The 16,096-nt window shown below is 50.6% G+C and overlaps 1 protein-coding gene across 1 annotated transcript in view; it reads left to right on the top strand.

Moving 5' to 3' along the window:
• The first annotated feature begins 692 nt into the window (after positions 1 to 692).
• Positions 693 to 16,096, top strand: part of LOC105484710 (plakophilin 1) — a 49,330-nt gene continuing 33,926 nt past the window's right edge. The window contains exons 1-2 of the mRNA XM_011746561.2: positions 693 to 1,099; positions 11,153 to 11,256. Coding sequence (XP_011744863.1) covers positions 898 to 1,099; positions 11,153 to 11,256 — 306 coding nt within the window. The 5' untranslated portion in view covers positions 693 to 897. The remainder of the gene's footprint in view (positions 1,100 to 11,152; positions 11,257 to 16,096) is intronic.

Raw genomic sequence — 16,096 nt, forward strand, 5'->3', positions numbered from 1 at the left:
GGCATTGTATCAGAGGCTATAGTGGAGTTTCAGAGAGGATCCGCTGTTCACGTGGTGTTTTACCGGGCTATACTCATGAACAACAAATAACCACCAGTTTCACCAAGGCATACCCACTGTGTGGTCTGATATCTCAAGTCTGCTCCTTGATGTGGCCTTCCTGCCCCTACCCGACTTGCTTCAGAGGAAACTGCTTTAGGGTAGACTGGGTTGCCCCCATAAGATGGAGCACTCCTTTGGAGCAAGAGCTATGGTTCTGCCATCAGCCCGGGAGCCTCCACCGCCGGGGCTGGTCTCTGCTATGACCGCAGTACAGAGGGAGATGGACGCCTGGCTCTCCCGGACAGCCTGGTCAAGAAAGACTCCTTTTTTCCTAGAGAGAGGTCTCCCTCGGTTCCTGAGCTGAACACATGCTTTCTCAGTGAGCCGGCAGAACAGGACAGAGGGGCGTCTCCCTGGGGCCTCAAGGCTTGCGACGTTTCTTGCTCATGGGGAGAGGAAAAGGAGAGAAAAAAAGAGCGAGCAGGAAGGCGCCCAGTGTCCCACACGGGGGACTCGTAGCCCTGCCCCCAAGAGCGCTGGCTCCGCAGCAGCAGTGCCCTGCAGCTCCGCGTCTGAGCGGCAGCAGCGCGCAGCCAGGTGGAGTGGGTGGTGCAGGGCAGGGGTGGTATATCCTGTCTGACGGAGGGCGGGCCTCGCCACTGCCAAAGAGGGACGAACCGGGGTGGAAGCGCCAGGAGCAGCTGCCGGGAGCCCTCACGCGGACCACGCACTCTATGGCCGTAGGGAGCTGCTGAGAGCGAGAAGAGCACGTTACCGCCCGCCCGCTGCACCGCACCTCGCCTCGCCTTTCTGCTCTCCCAGGCCCCGGCCGCGCGCCTCCCGCCTCCCGCCACCATGAACCACTCGCCTCTCAAGACCGCCTTGGCGTACGAATGCTTCCAGGACCAGGACAACTCCACTTTGGCTTTGCCGTCGGACCAAAAGATGAAAACAGGCACGTCTGGCAGGCAGCGCGTGCAGGAGCAGGTGATGATGACCGTCAAGCGGCAGAAGTCCAAGTCTTCCCAGTCGTCCACCCTGAGCCACTCCAATCGAGGTAAAGGCTCGGTCCCCGCGTGGTCCGTGCGCCCCTTTTCAGAGTGCCCTGGCCCAGCGGCGGAGACTAAGGGACGCAAGCATCCCAGGGGGTGCGGGGAGGCGAGGGGCTGCTGGCCCCATGCAGGGTCTACGCGCCGAATGCCAGCAGCCGAGCTCCTAGCCGGTTCCGAGCAGATGGAACAGCCACCCGAGGCTGGCTCGACAGCTCCACGAGCTCGATGGCGCGCTAGTGGGCAAGGATGGGTGGTTCACCCGGATACAGCCGGCAGTATCTCCCAGCGTGCCAGGAGGCTGAGGATCCCCCGCGAGCGGTTCTCCTGTCCCTGAGCCCTGGGTCTGGACGGCTTTCTCTTTCGGGTGCTGCTCTAGGGATCAGCCCTGCATCATGTCTCACCCTGGCTGTCCTGGGGGCCATGGTCCCCGCGCTCGCAAACAGTTGTGGGCCACCCTTCAACCTTCCTGGGCTTGATCTCCTGGCCTTCAGCTGGCAGCCGATGCCCGGCGTTCAGGCCAAGGGGAACCCCAGTCCCTGTGTGCGTGTGTATCCGCGAGCGGCGTGAGGGAGTCGCTGAGACAGGAGTGCAGCTCAGGAGAGTCGCTGCGGGACGGGGAAGTGGCACAGGGAGCAGGGAGGAGGCCCTGGAACTCCAGGGCACTTTATTGGGAGCCTCCTGAAAGAGGCTAGCCTAGTTGGAAGGCCGCCCCAGGGCCAGTGGGTCCCTTGACAACAGGGAAGGGGGTCAGGATGCCTTCTTTCCCGAATAGCCAATGCAGAACTCCTCTTTCCCACTGAATTCTTTCTACCCCACCCAGCTTAGGTAGACAAGTGTCTCATGGGGAGAGTAAGGAATGAGCATGGCAGGTTGGAAATCCCCCTAGGCCCCAGGGAGACCTCTAGCTGAGCCCTCACGGGAACTTTTCCAAGCTGGATCCCGGGCCTGGCACCCCCTCCTCCAGCTTCTGAGAGGCCAGATCCCATGACTGGGGAAGCCTGGGAGAAAGGGGCAGCACCCGCGAAACTCAAGGAGGAAGGGGCAGTACCTGACAGGGGAGAGCTTATAGACCAAACAGATGCTTTAATACAAAGGATGCCTGGTAAGAATTACACAGAAGTGAGCAAAGATTCCCCTTGTTTATTTATTTACTTATTTTATTTAGCTAAATTTAGTAAAATACTAATAAAGACTTTACCCACCACTAACCAGTACAGGTAAACCAAGACTTATTTATTAAGACAGGCCTTAGGAGAGAGTGAGGGGCAGGGGGTAATAAGGTGGAAGGAGACAAAAGAAACCAGCCTTGGCCATTCTCCCACCACACATACACACACACACACACACACACACACACACACCCCTACCTCACACTTTCTACCTCTGGCTTCTGTCCCCCCACCCACTCCCTAGCCCCCATTCCTGAGTGGCCCCATGTAGAGCCGAAGGAAGGAAAATGGCGGGCAGATGACTTCCTGGGCCCCAGACCTAAACGCCTTTGCTGCTCTGTGCTCTTTGCCTTTGTCTGAGCCCTGGGCTCCTCTCCTCACATTTCCACTCAAGGTCGTGCCGCCTCCAGAGCACATGCCTCCTTCCCTTTTATTTGGTGCATTGGTAGGTGCCTCCTAGCCTCTTTAGAAGTAGGTTTGGAAGAACAAAGTGCCCCATTTCTGGCTATAGCCCAGGGCACTGCTCAACCTACTCTCCTCTCTGCCCAAGACTTGGCTGTCCCCTTCCCACTTCCACTCCATCCCAGCCTGAGCTCTTGGCTCACAACTCCAGAAAACTCAAATGACCCTGGGTGCCCCAAGGACCCCTTATTCCTCCCACCTATCAGGATATCGGCTGAGTGTCTGTCAGCCTGAAGTGTACTTTCTGGGCTTGGTCTTTGTGGGGAACCTCTATCTGATAAGGTCTCCTTTGTTCCCTCTTTGTTTTTCCTCCCAAGGTCCTTCAGGGGGCTTCATTCAGGGGAGGGTTGATGCTGATGGCTACCTCTCCAGAAACTCCAAGGTCTGGCCCTGTGGGCGTGTCCCCTCTACCCTCAGACTCTGCGGAGGTTCCTAAAGGAGGCTGGTTTCCCCAGAGGCATCCTTGCTGGAAGAGGCGGTTTGGTCACTTGGAGCTGGTGTTTCTGGTTTAGCTGGCTTCGTTTTCATCAGATTTCCTTGTCCTCTCCATCAGAAACGCCCAAGCGTCCCCTATTTGCTCTGCGGCCACCTCTACTCACTCTGCTCCCTCTTTCTCATGCTGGTTTACCTGTCAGGAGCCTGCCTTGGTTCCTGGAATGGAAAGAGCTGGTGGCTGTGGAAGGACCATGCCCAGACATTTTCCCTCGCCCCCTGGACAGATTCAAATTCTCCTTTAGTCTCTTCCAAGAGCAGAGTCAGTTCGCCTAGGGTCTTCCTGAGCCCCTTGAATCCCATCCAAAGTTCCCCGAGTTAAGAAGGGCCAGCCACACCCTACAGGTTGCCTGGAAGAGTAGCCACTGCTCCTTGTACCCCAGGAAGGACAGTCAGGACCAGCCATCCTTGGTCCTGTGATAGAAGTGGCTTCTCAGTTCCTTTCCACTAGGGCTCTTTTCTCTCTTGTCACTGAGGGAGTATTGAGCCACTGAGGGCTGGATGAAGGGCCCCTGGAGCCTGTCACCAAATGCCTGTCGCACTCGTGCCCTCCCTGAAGTGCTGCAGATCAGACAGTCATCTCACCCTGGTCATGAAGGTCCCAGGCAGGAAGAAGGTGGCCTCTGTGGCCTGGAGACCTTGCAGAAGGAGGTTGCCCTTAACCTGCCTACCCATCTTGAACTGCCCCTGAAGTATTGCTCCCCTGTGTTTTCAGGCTGTCCCTGTGTGCCTCAGGGTGTCTGGCATCCTTTTCTTCCCAGACTGTGTGGGAGGCAAGGGGAAACTGAGGGGGATGTCACCACCCAGCAAAAGATGTTTGCTAGGGAAACGACCTCCCTGAGGATGGGGAAGGAAACACTTACCCACCTTCCAGATCTTTATAACTTCACTTGGAATCTCTTCCTAGAGCTGAACCTGAATCTCATTTGCCCTAACCCAAGTGCTCCCCCACCACTGCGAACACAGATCATACCCAGTTCAGTGAAAGGAACTTCCTTTCACCTGTCATGTCTCCTTCCAGGGAAGTCCTAGCAATACCAGCACCATTGCCTGCTTTGTCTCACTGCCTGCTTAGCCATCCATGATTTTTTATTTCAGCCTTTGGCCTGAAATTCTCTTTCTCCCTTCTTCACGGAAGTACTGTTTCCCATCTAAAATTGCTAAGCCTCTATTTCTCTGTGATCAGAGATAGGGGCCAGAGGTGATGTTGGGCCAGGGGAGGTGTCTGCTCCCTTTCTGTGGTTCCTGTGTCTATTCAGCCCTCGTCAGGGGAGAGGGGGGCACGCTTGCACCAACTCCGTAGCCTGCACAGTGAAGGAGCTTGCCTCAGGAGCCCCCACTTTGATGGCTTTTTGTATTTGTGTTTGACCGTGTCTCAGCATGAGCCTCTGCCTGAGTGAATGTTCTGCTCATTAGAGTCTCTTGAAAGTTTCTTTTCCTGACCATAGACATCACTTCTGGGGTTGTTTTCTTGGGACCGAAGCTGAGATTGCAGATGGTAATGGCTATGTGTGTTTTAGCTTGTTCCATTGGCGAAACATACTAATTAAACTTCAAATGAACCAATTCTTGTTTCTTTACAATGCACCTTGGCTTGAAGTTGGAGTTTTAGCCAGAATTTCCGTTGGCCTGTTACAACACATGCAAAAATGCTGGGTATTCTAGGGTGTTTCGCAGCAAATGCTGTTTCTCTGGATCCAGCTCCTTGGCAGAGATTTTTTAAAAGTACAAATTCCTCCCCCCACCCCATATTGTAAGTATCAATGTGCCAATTGTTCTAGGTTTAGAAATCTGAGAATCGCTTCTGCGATGGGGTGTGACCCTTAGAAGATGTGTAATGTTTGAACAAAATAAAATGGAGGAATGTTAGATATCTTCATGTGAAGTCCCTTCTAGGCATACGCTGGACAGGTGCACACACATGTGTACACACATACATCACACATGCATATACGCGTGTATACACAATACACCCCACACATGAATCCACACACCCACACATGCACACACGTACTAACACGTAACATGCACACACATACGTTACGTGTGTGTGTACACATGTGTCCTTGCAGCTGTGCTGTGTCAGGAGCCCAGCCTGGCATCTACCACTGCCTGGTGTGTGATCTTGGACAAGTCGCTGCCTCTCTTTGGATCTCTGCAGCTGTCAGAGGTTGGATTAGATCATCTCCAAAGTGCTTTGCAATGTTAACAGTCTTTGGAAATAGATTTTATAACTCTCTAGCTCCGCAAACCATTTGCCCAGACCGCCAGCAGCTGTACTGCCAAAAAGCTCTTCCCCTCAAGGCATGCCACTCATCGTGTCTCTCTTGTAAACATCCTAACATATTAAAAAGTCTTCTCATCCACTCTTCTCAAACTTGGCTACATATTGGAATCACCTGGAAGTTTAAAACAACGCGAATGCCTGAGTCCCACCCCCAGAGATTCTGACTTAGTGAGTATAAAGATGACACGGGCATCAGGGCTTCAAAAACTCCCAGGTGATTCTGATGTGTAGCCAAGTTGGAGAACCACTGTTCCAGTCCCTGTCCTTCACTCACATAGATCCAGCATGGGCGATCACCCCTATACAGCGACATACACCTATGTCTGTCTCTCATACACGCACACACACACACACACACACACACACACACACACGCACACCTAATGTAGTAGTTGCTGGCAAGAGCCTTTTACTCTGAACCCCATCTGAACCCATCGACCCTTGCCCACTCTAACCCACCACTCGGCCCCCTTGCACCCGTCCTGTCCCCACAGGATGTTCCCACGTTCTGCCCAGTCCTCAGGCTTGGTGGTGGCCATGAACAGATCTGCCGAAAGAGCAGCAGGATTGTGGCAGAGCCAGGTCTGAATGCGCCCCAGCAGAGCCTGAGGGAGTCACATGGGCTGCAGAGGGAGAAGAGAGAACACAGGCCACAGCAACCCAGTTTGTTTCAGCATTTCTGTTCAGTATGTACACCCAGGAAAAGGTCAAGAGCCACACAAAAGTGCCCGGTGAGGCTGTGCTGAACTCCTTGCCCTCCCCATCTCCTAGAAGCTGCCGAGTTGGGGGAGGCCTGGTCATGGTGCTCCCAGCAGCCCAGCAGAGAGGGCAGGAGGCTGGCTGGCCAGTCCTCCCTCCAGGAGCTAGAACCATCCTGCAGACACAGTCCACTCCTGCCCACTCCGAAACACCTCTGAGGATATTGTCTCAGCAGTAGCTTCCTGGCAGTTCTTGTTATCTCATTTAAATTCCTGCTGCTGTGGGCCTAGCTTTTCTGGGCACCACAGGTGAAAGAGATTTCAGAGGCTGAAGTAAAGGCATTTTCAAGACTAAAAGAAAATGAGCTTCCTTTCTCAAGCTTTTCGTGCTGAAGGACAGGTGAGCTTTATTCAAATGTAAAATATGCTAGAAGAAGCATCAGCCTTAAGTAAGACAGAGTCAGCAAGGATCTGTTCCGAGCAGCTTGCTCTGTGACAAAGAAGAAGGATTTGAGGAGAAAGAGAATGGAGAAAGTGGGTTTCCTGATGACCTCTGTTTGCAGGGCAGCCTCTTGGTCAGGAAGGCTGATGTTCTGGGATTAGGGGTGTGGAGTGTGGATCTACCAAAGGTGAAGATTCCCTGCTTCAGGGAGCTCCCAGCTTGGCTGGGGAGACCCAGGCCCTACCTTCTGGGAGGAGTGCACACACACACACACACACACAGTGTACAGAAGCTACACTCCAAGGAACCCACAAGCCAGTGCAGAGTCAGCCACTGGATTGAGCGCTGACGTGGTTATCCTGGCAGGTTTGGAGTGCTCAGAGCTGGGTGGGGTCATCTTTAGGGGAAGGTGATTTTTGTGCAAGGTTTTGAATGCAGGGGGAGGGTTGGAGAAGAAGAGAAAGAATGTTTCAGGTGCAGTAAGTGTGACCTATTTGAAAGCTTGGAGGTGGAAGAGGATGAGTCATCCCTGCAAAGGCATGCCTGTCCCTACTGGAGAGAGATTTCCACTCATCCTAAAGAGCGAGCCGCCTCCATTTTCAAAGGTTTTGTAGGTGAGAGAGCTTGAGTTGCACCAATGACACAAGAGAGAATCAGCCCGTCGTTGTCTAAGGCACCAAAGGGAAGCAGTGTGCCAGGACATTGGTGACCCGAGCGGTAGATTTTCTGAGATGGTTTTACACCCTAAAACAGGGACGTAAAATCGGACAAGCTACGTGGACAGAGCAGGTTGTGTTGCTTGTATACCTGAGAAAATGGTAGATGCTGAGGCACTTGCTCCTTGACCCTGGGGTTCTGTGGGTGGGCAGATGCTTCCTGAGGATGACACGCAGGTTGCGCACACTGTCAGTGTCACCGAGAAGCCACCACATCCCTGCTCATGGTGCATGCGCCCATCTGGGGAGAAGAGGGGGAAAGCAGATGCTTATCTGGAGGGTAGGAGTGATTCTGTGGGGTGAGCTGGGAACTAGCCCCTCCCCCATTCCCCAGGAACTAAGAATCCTCCTCAAGGAGGTGGCCTTGGGTATTTGAGAGCTACAGCAGCCCTCCTCTCTTCCTAGTTTACCCCACTCACCAGGAACCTCTTTGAGTGGGAGGAGAGCCTGACCCCATTCTGAGCCTCCAAGCACCAGGCATCAGAGCACGTTCACCACAAGGGTTGGGCAAGGGAGAAGAGGTCATTGACACAAAGAGCCAGTTCAGGCCAGTCAGGCCCGGACCCAGCTGTGGCAGTGCCCTGAGCTCGAGGTCCCAAGGAAAGAAGACACATGGTTCGCACTTCAGAGAGCATCTGAAGTACATGGTGGTGGAGACTGGTATGGGTGTGAGATGGAGATGGGAGTAGGTGTCATTCATCAGGAAAGGCTTCCTAGAAGTGCGTTCTAGAGACATTGGGGACCAAGTGGAAGAGTGAGCTAGCACCATTACATTCATTAGAAGCCCATGCTCTTGCTGTTGAACTTGACTTTTAGGGGGCATTGCTTACCAGCCAGACACCCCAGGGTCAAGAGCACAGAAAATCACTTTTGTTGTGGGAACAGCGCTCCTGCAGACAGAGCACACCTGCCCCCAGTACTCCTTGGTTATCTGGCACACTGCGAGCTGTGATTTCAGGTGTGTGACAACTATGGACTCCTCCCCTCTCTCACCACCTCCGCCCCAAATACTGTCACCTTCTGCCAGATTAGCAGTGTAGGCAGGTGTGATGTTACCCTCATTCTCACCAGAGCCAAGCAGACCCCAACTACAGAAAGGTCTTAGGAGACACCTTCAGGAACTGCCTGGAAGGGCCTGCAGGCCTTGGCCCAACCACAAGTGAGTGACAGTCACACCTGCCTTTACCAGCATTCACAATGGACATGGGGACTGGCTTTGGGAACTGTAGGGCATTCTGGCCTCTCACTCCATGTGTCTGTGTGTCCACTGCCACCTCCATGGCAGCGAGGCCTCTACCTTCACACAGAGAGGAGTGTATGAGAGGGAGGCAGGCAGGTGCAGGGTGTGGTGGGAGAAGATGGTTCATCTGATGACCCAGGAGGACAGCAGTGTTATGCTGACAGGTTCTCTCCCAGAACACGGGCAAGGAGGCCCTAGTGCAAGACCCCTGGGGCTCCTTCTCATAGCAGGAGGCCTCCTCAGTGCTCCATAGAGTTCTGTCTGTCACCACCCCAAATTTTCCATCCAGAAGCAGCTGGCTGACCCACACCTGACCTTTAGTGAGAAATACCTGCTCACAGGGCCGGAGCCAAGTGAACTCTATCGTATCAAACCTTGGAAGAATGATTGAAGCGGGCTGGGTGGAAGGAAGGCAGACAAGACCTGGCAGTTGGCCACCTAGGGTCCTGACTGTGAGTGTGCCTGGCTGCAGCTCCCTTCCCTGGGAGCACCAGTCCTGAGTGACTGAGCCCACGAGATTACCTCCAGCCTCTTCCTGATAAGGACAGTCTTGCCAGAGGAGCAGTTGCTGGGGAAAGGTGGAGGAAGAGCTGTGTGCACTCCACCAGAGCTTGGAGGAAGCCAGAGGTTCAATGCACCACACGGCAGAGTCCCAGGATGTCACTCAAAGGCGGATGGCCCTTCTGGAGTCAGGGCTGGGCCTGGGGTATAGGGGAGGCCTCTCAGAGGACTCTGAGGCAGGTGGCAAACGAGGCGGTAGTGTGGCCTTTGATGTCTGCCCTTCTTCCTCATAAGCTGAGCTGTATCTCTGGAGAGGAGGAGTTGGCTCCTCTGAATGCAGTCAGCCATGTGTCACTGTCATCACACAACCACAGAACACTGGAACTGTACGGGGCCTATGGGATGTAAGAGGCCAACCCTCTCTTTTGACAAAAGAGGACACTGAGGCTCAGAGAGAGCAGATGACTTGCCCAGCACCAGAACCAGGACCAATATCAATACCGCTAGGCCCCAGGGCAAGCTGTGTCTGCCACAGCTCGAGACCCCTAATGTTCATGATGGAGGGGTCATGGGAATCGGGCAGCACCCTCTGCTGTGGGCTATGGGTGGTTACCTGGCCCTGGACAGGGGAGGTTGCACCAGGTGGGGATCCCTGCCTCATTCCAAAGCTGCCCCGTGGCTATTCCCTCTACTCCCAGCTCAGATATTCCAGCCTTGCTCCCCCAGGCAATGGCTGGGGAACCTAAGTGGGTGTGGCAGATGGGGAGTAGCTAACTTGGCCAGGTGAGATCACTGCCCAACTCTGTTACCCCTAGACAGGGTTTCTGATGGGGGAATCTGACCATCGCTTTAGAGAAAAGGAGTGCATATCCCTCTTAGGAGGCTCTCACTGGATCCCACTCGCCTTCATCCCCCAAGGCCATCACTTAACAAGAGTGTGGGGCAGGCCACGGAGCCATGGCTTACTCCTCGTAGAGCTCCCAGTATAGTTGAGGGAATGAGACGCAGGGCAGAATGAGACCTGGGCTATCAAGAGCAGGACAGTATGTGTTTAGAGGCAGGAGAGATTGCCTTGTGCAGAGCTGGTCAGAAAGGGCTTCCTGGAGTGGGTGAGGTCTTGAGCTTGGCTTCAAGAGACAAGCAAGATTAGAAGGTAGTGGCCGAGGAGGGAAGCCAGGTTCAGCATGGAGGGAGATGTGAGTAAAGTGGTGAGCCTGTCACCATTGGCCATATTTCAAGGACAGCAGGACAGTGAACAGACCAGCTTGTGCAGAGTCGAGGCTGTCCCATAGGGTCTCCCTGCTGGCCAGTGAAAGGGAGAAGACGGGGTGGCCCCACTAGGAGCCCCAAATTCAGTTCTGTTTTCTGTGATGCAAAGGCACTTTGCCACTAATAACTCTAATGACACTCTGTCCTCCTGCGGAGCCTGTCATTTGTGGGTCTCCAAGCACTCCGAAAACATTAATTAATCCTCACTGGACCTTTGAGGTAGATTGCCGCTCCCCCTTCACCAACCAGAGTATGTTGGAGGTGAAAGAAGGGGAGGAAGTTTGTCTGGTCACTGGTAGGGGCTGGGCTGAGATTTGAATCCAGAGTCCTCCCCCGAATCAGTCTTTAATCAGCTGTTGCTGCTGGACTGGGAATGTTGGGATCCTGCCTGTCTCCCCCGAGTGGGAATCTTATCCTTGTGGAACATGGAGTGATGATTCCCTGGACTGGAATGGCCATGCTCCAAGGCCCTCCAGACCAAGTCCTGACCTGTAGGTGTTAACCTACCCAAGCAGCAGCAGAGCCACTGGGCTCCCAGGAAGGGGACAGATGAGAGTTTTAGAGCTGTCCTTGCGGGAGTCTGTGGTAGCCCTTCTCTTGGTCTTGGCTGCGGAGGATGTGGAGATAGATGGAGATGACACTCTCCACCTTGTCCTCCAGGAGCTCAGACCTGGTCTCCTCCATGGGCATAGTGGACCTGGATGCAGAAATGATGCCCTGAGGAAGAGGGGTGGATGAAGATCATGGCCATCCCTGTCCTAATCCCCTTCTTTCTCCTCTAGGTTCCATGTATGATGGCTTGGCTGACAATTACAACTATGGGACCACCAGCAGGAGCAGCTACTACTCCAAGTTCCAGGCAGGGAATGGCTCATGGGGATATCCGGTAAGGAACTGCTTCCATCCTAAAAGACCTGGAGTACTTGTAGGGACGGTTTGGGATTTATAGTGGAGAAAACCTGCACCAGTTGCTAAAAAGAGTGATGTAGGCTTTGGTCCGTGAATTGAGGCTCATAACTCTGACTAGGTCTGTTGACTTGGCCATTGTTTCATAGGTGGTTCTCATTTGGGCTGACTGGACATTTTTGAATGTCTCAAATGAGAACATTTTGGGAAAAGCATTTTAAAAAGACATTTTTAAAAACGTCCATTTCCTAGTAGGTCTGATTTGATCATGGATTTGGGAAATGTTTGCTTGCATTCTTGAGGTCTATTAATGGACCAGTTTAGACGTTTCTAGGAAAATCCTGAAGGGTTATCTCTCTTCATTCTATGCTTATGGTCAAAGATCCAAGAGAACATGTCCACTGCATTGACTCCTGCATATGACGCTGCATGCTAGAGTGGAGCCTGCCTGACAACCCAGACACATTTGGGTTCAGATTTTAACTCTGCTACTCACTGAGCATGTGGCTTTGGGCAAGTTACTTCAAACTTTGGGGCTCAGCTTCTTCACATGGAAAGTGGATATAACAAAGTACTTCGAGCGGTTATTTTCAGGATTAAATGAACTAATATGCATGAAAAAAGATTATAATAATTCTTAAGATTATTTGTTAAATTAACATGGATAGAGGTTATTTTAGATCCTGTAATCCTGACTCTGTCTGCTTTCTAAGTGATCTCAATCCACTATACTTCATCTATCCATTCACTGAACAAATATTTATTAAGACCTAATTCTGTGACAAGCACTGCAGTAGATGCTCAGGATACAACCATACCAGCCAGTGTAGGAATTTTCTGCTGCTCTAAAATCAGGGGTATTGGGCTAGATGGCACCCAAGGTTTCTCCTAGCCTCCAAATTCTATGACTCATTTACTTTCGCTAATGCAACATTAGCCTGCATTATTCTTGGGAATTCTTTTGTAAGGCCCTCAAGACATTGTCAGATGGGGAATAAAGGCTGTTTTTCTGTGGGAATCTGGGGCTCTGTCTTGGTGGGGCCTTAGGATTCAGCAGCATTTGCTTTAAGACACAGACATCTCACAGATATCACTCCTGATTGATTGTCAAAGGTCCTGGGTCCTAGGGAGAGGAGAAGGTGGGGAGTTTATGAGTTTGGTGTTCTTTTGTCATGTGCTTGATTCTTCCATTCCTGAGTTCTTTTGGGGGCTAATCTTGGAGGCTATGTCTTTCTTACATATTACAGCTTGAGGATGAAAGGGGACAATTAACTAGGTGCGCTGCGAATTTACTTCCCTCACTTTTTTCCTGATTCTTGATGGCAAATGACACTCTTAGTGCAAAACAAACCCAGCAGACTGAACCCAGTAAGCTGACAGATCAAGCATAGATGTGAATAAAAAGGCTTTGACACAAAGGGTGATGACCAAATTGAGAAAATGGCTTAGGAATGCAGCATAAAGGGATTAGATGAAACCCAAGGAAGGCAGATCACTGCACCAGCAGCCAGAATGGATGATTATGCTGACAGTACAGATGGTACATGTCTTTACTTAAATGACGTTACCCGATCAGAGCTTAGGAGGCTTAGGTTCTAGTCCTACTTCTGCCTCTCTCTGGCTCTATGACTTTAGATAGTTTAATTTTTCTGGACCTCAGTTTTCTCATCCATAAAAAGGGAAGGATGATACTCATGTGTCTACTTCACTCACGGGTTGATATCAGATGACATTAACTGTGAAGTATTATCAAATGGGTAATGTAACCATGGAAATGTGTAATCCGGGAAGGTATTTCTAAAAAAAAAAAAAGAAAGAAAGAAAGAAAGAAAATCTTCATTTGGCCCATGTTGAACATTTCACTTCTGGTTAATTAACTCAGTCCTCAGTCATCTCACTAGCTTTTAATGCTCCCAAACTGTCCCCACCCCACCCTGTGCCCATTTTTTGACAACCAGTGAAAATCTCTTTCCTTTTCCGCACCCTAAGACCCAACCCTCCTTGCTCCTTTGCTGGCAGGACTGCAGACATGACTCATGGCAGGGTAGCTGCTGAGGCACGTCCCATCTCCTCTCAGTTCAGGAGAGGCTATGGGAAGAGGGAAGAGCTGAGCACACATGAAGATTTGGCAGAGGGAGGAGGCCAAGTAGGGAGGAAGTGGAATAATTGATACTGGAGCCAGACATATAATCAGATGAAACCTGGGCAAAACCAAACGGGGTCCAGACATAGGGAGAAGGAGAGCAGGAGAAAAGGCAATAGAGATCTGCGGCATGAGATAATCCTATGTCTGTGGGATTTTCCCATGGATGGTACAACTGGCACAGGATGATGTTATTCCTCCCCTCTGGTGAAACCAATATGGTGGCAGAAGGCATGGAGGGTGGGGAGGAGGGTGTAGTTTGTCTGTACAAGCATCATCAGCATATTTTCAGGACCTTCTGAGAGCTGATGAAGGATCATTTGCTGCAGATACTTTATATTCACTTGGTCAGCCAACTTGTATTGAGCAATTGCTGAGGCACAGCAGTGAGTGAGGCACGCTACAGAAACACAGTTGAAAAGCATCTGACTTTGCCCTCAATGAACTTGCAGTCAAGTTAGAAGCACAGAGGTCAACAGACAAATAGGATAAAGGCATTAGTTTCTGTACTGGAGCATGACACCAATACTGCCATTGCTCAGAATGTTTCTAGAACCCCTAAAATTTCAGAACTGTCTTCAGCATCATTTCAGGAGCCAGATAAGAAAACCAGTCTCATTTATTTATTGTCATGACCTGGGTTTGACCAGAAACAATACTACTCACTTGGAGCACCTCACTCCTCAGATCTGACTCTAGTTCTAAATATCAAACCATCCTCAAATAGCAAAGCTTTGTCACCTCCTGTACATATCTCATTTAAATATGTAAAGGATCTGTAGGCAATTCCAAAAAGAAGGCTCTAAAAATGTTTAAAAAGCAATGGTCCTACCTTATAGTTTTACCTCATAGTCTGTATCAATGATAGCCTTGTAATTAAAAAATAATAATCATACTATTTTTAATTTATGATTATTCACTTCACAAATGGAATGTAGAGAGGCTTTCTTATAATAAAATAAAACTTGGAACAAAGATAGTGTGACACACAAAAAGCATCTAGGGGCTTAAGGAAAATAAAAGACTGCTCAAAAGAAAGTCATTGGCCCAGTCCATGTCCTGCTCTCTGCTGGCCACGCCAGCCTCCTCCTCCTTCAGGCAGAAGGATCTGCTGAAGGACAACGTTGGAACCTCAGAGTCCCACAGACCTCAGGGAGAGGAAACAGATGGTGAGATGGAGCAAAAGATGGGGCAGGTTTTAGCCTTGCTGCCTGATTTCTCAGCTGCATACTCAGTTATGCTGTTCTGATTCTCAGCACCAGACCTGTGAAATATTAGAGCCCAACACTGTTTGCATTTTTCAGTTGAGGAAATGCAGTCCCAGAGACGAGAAATTACTCCTTGAAGGCAACACAACTGGTTACTGGTACAGCAGACTAGATCTCTGACCTCCTAACTCCTCACCTAGTGGAGTTTGTTTTCATTACCCCAGACATTTGCACTTCTTATGACTGCCATTCTGCGGGTTTCCACAATCTCAATATTTGAACATTACAACTAAACACTAAATACTAAAATTTAGGGATCTGCAAGACACTCATGAGTCTGAGTCCCTTCATTTCCTCCCTTCCCATCCCCTCCAGCCAGGCCTACTCTCCCCATGGGGAGTCAGCCTAGCTCAAAAGAGGCAGGAGAGAGGCTCTGTTTTTCCCTTCCTAGACTTAAGCTGGGTTCACTTGGCTATAAGCATTAATGGGTTTCCGGGCCGGGTTACCAGATAAAATACAACCAAATACAATAATTGGGACATGCCTTAACTTAGAAATTATTTGTTGTTTATGTAAAATTCAAATATAACTACGTGCCCTGTCTATCTATTTGTTAAATCTGGCAACCCTCCATCACCATGTCTCCCCACTCATTCCTGTAATAGAAACAACACTCCTTTATGTGCTCCTCTCCTAGGCTGGGGACCCAGCAGCAGCAGAATTACTTTAGGCTGCAGCATTTCTGGTGGGAAAAGGAGGATTTTTGTCCCATCTTAGTTGTCCTTGTAATATGTCCCTTGAATATCTTCCTCTGGGTCAGCAAAGACCAGGATGCAGGGAATAGAGAGCTGGAGCCATGGAAAGGCATAGCTCTTCTACTCCAAAGCTGAAAATAGACCTTGATCACATGGGTTTGTCCTCAATGAAGCTGAGGAGTGTGGACAATTTTGATTTCCAGGGAATGGTTCTGGATTAAGATGACAATCCTTTTGTCTATCATCTTCAGCTCCAAAGGGTTTACTTATTTTCAAATCAAGAAGTGCGCCCTGAGCATTTAGTTCTTCTGGGAGTCCTACCAAGTAAAAAGTTCTTAGGTAGTGGATTGCACTGTACCACCCTGCTCAGGATCTAATCAGTAGAGAGGAAAACCATTCAGGCATCACCAGCGGGAGGTCTGGAACAGGGTGACCACGGTGACTGCCACATTGAATCACTCAGTTAAATCCAGCCTGGCATGCCTGAAAGTGAGAATTCCCAGAATATAACAAGGGAGAATTCTGCCTTTGTCTTGGCATTGTCCTATTCATTGACCCCATTTCTCCACTTTAACCCAGGACTTACTAGCAAATCTTTCTCCCAGCTTCTTCTCAGTTGTACTTGCCTAACTGATATGTCTGTGTTTGATGATCCCATTGTGACAGAATCTTGTGGACAATGTACTAGGGACCCTTACCCTAAGGAGAACTGAT

The sequence above is a fragment of the Macaca nemestrina genome, chromosome 1, assembly GCF_043159975.1.
Source record: "Macaca nemestrina isolate mMacNem1 chromosome 1, mMacNem.hap1, whole genome shotgun sequence".
Lineage (NCBI taxonomy): Eukaryota > Metazoa > Chordata > Mammalia > Primates > Cercopithecidae > Macaca > Macaca nemestrina.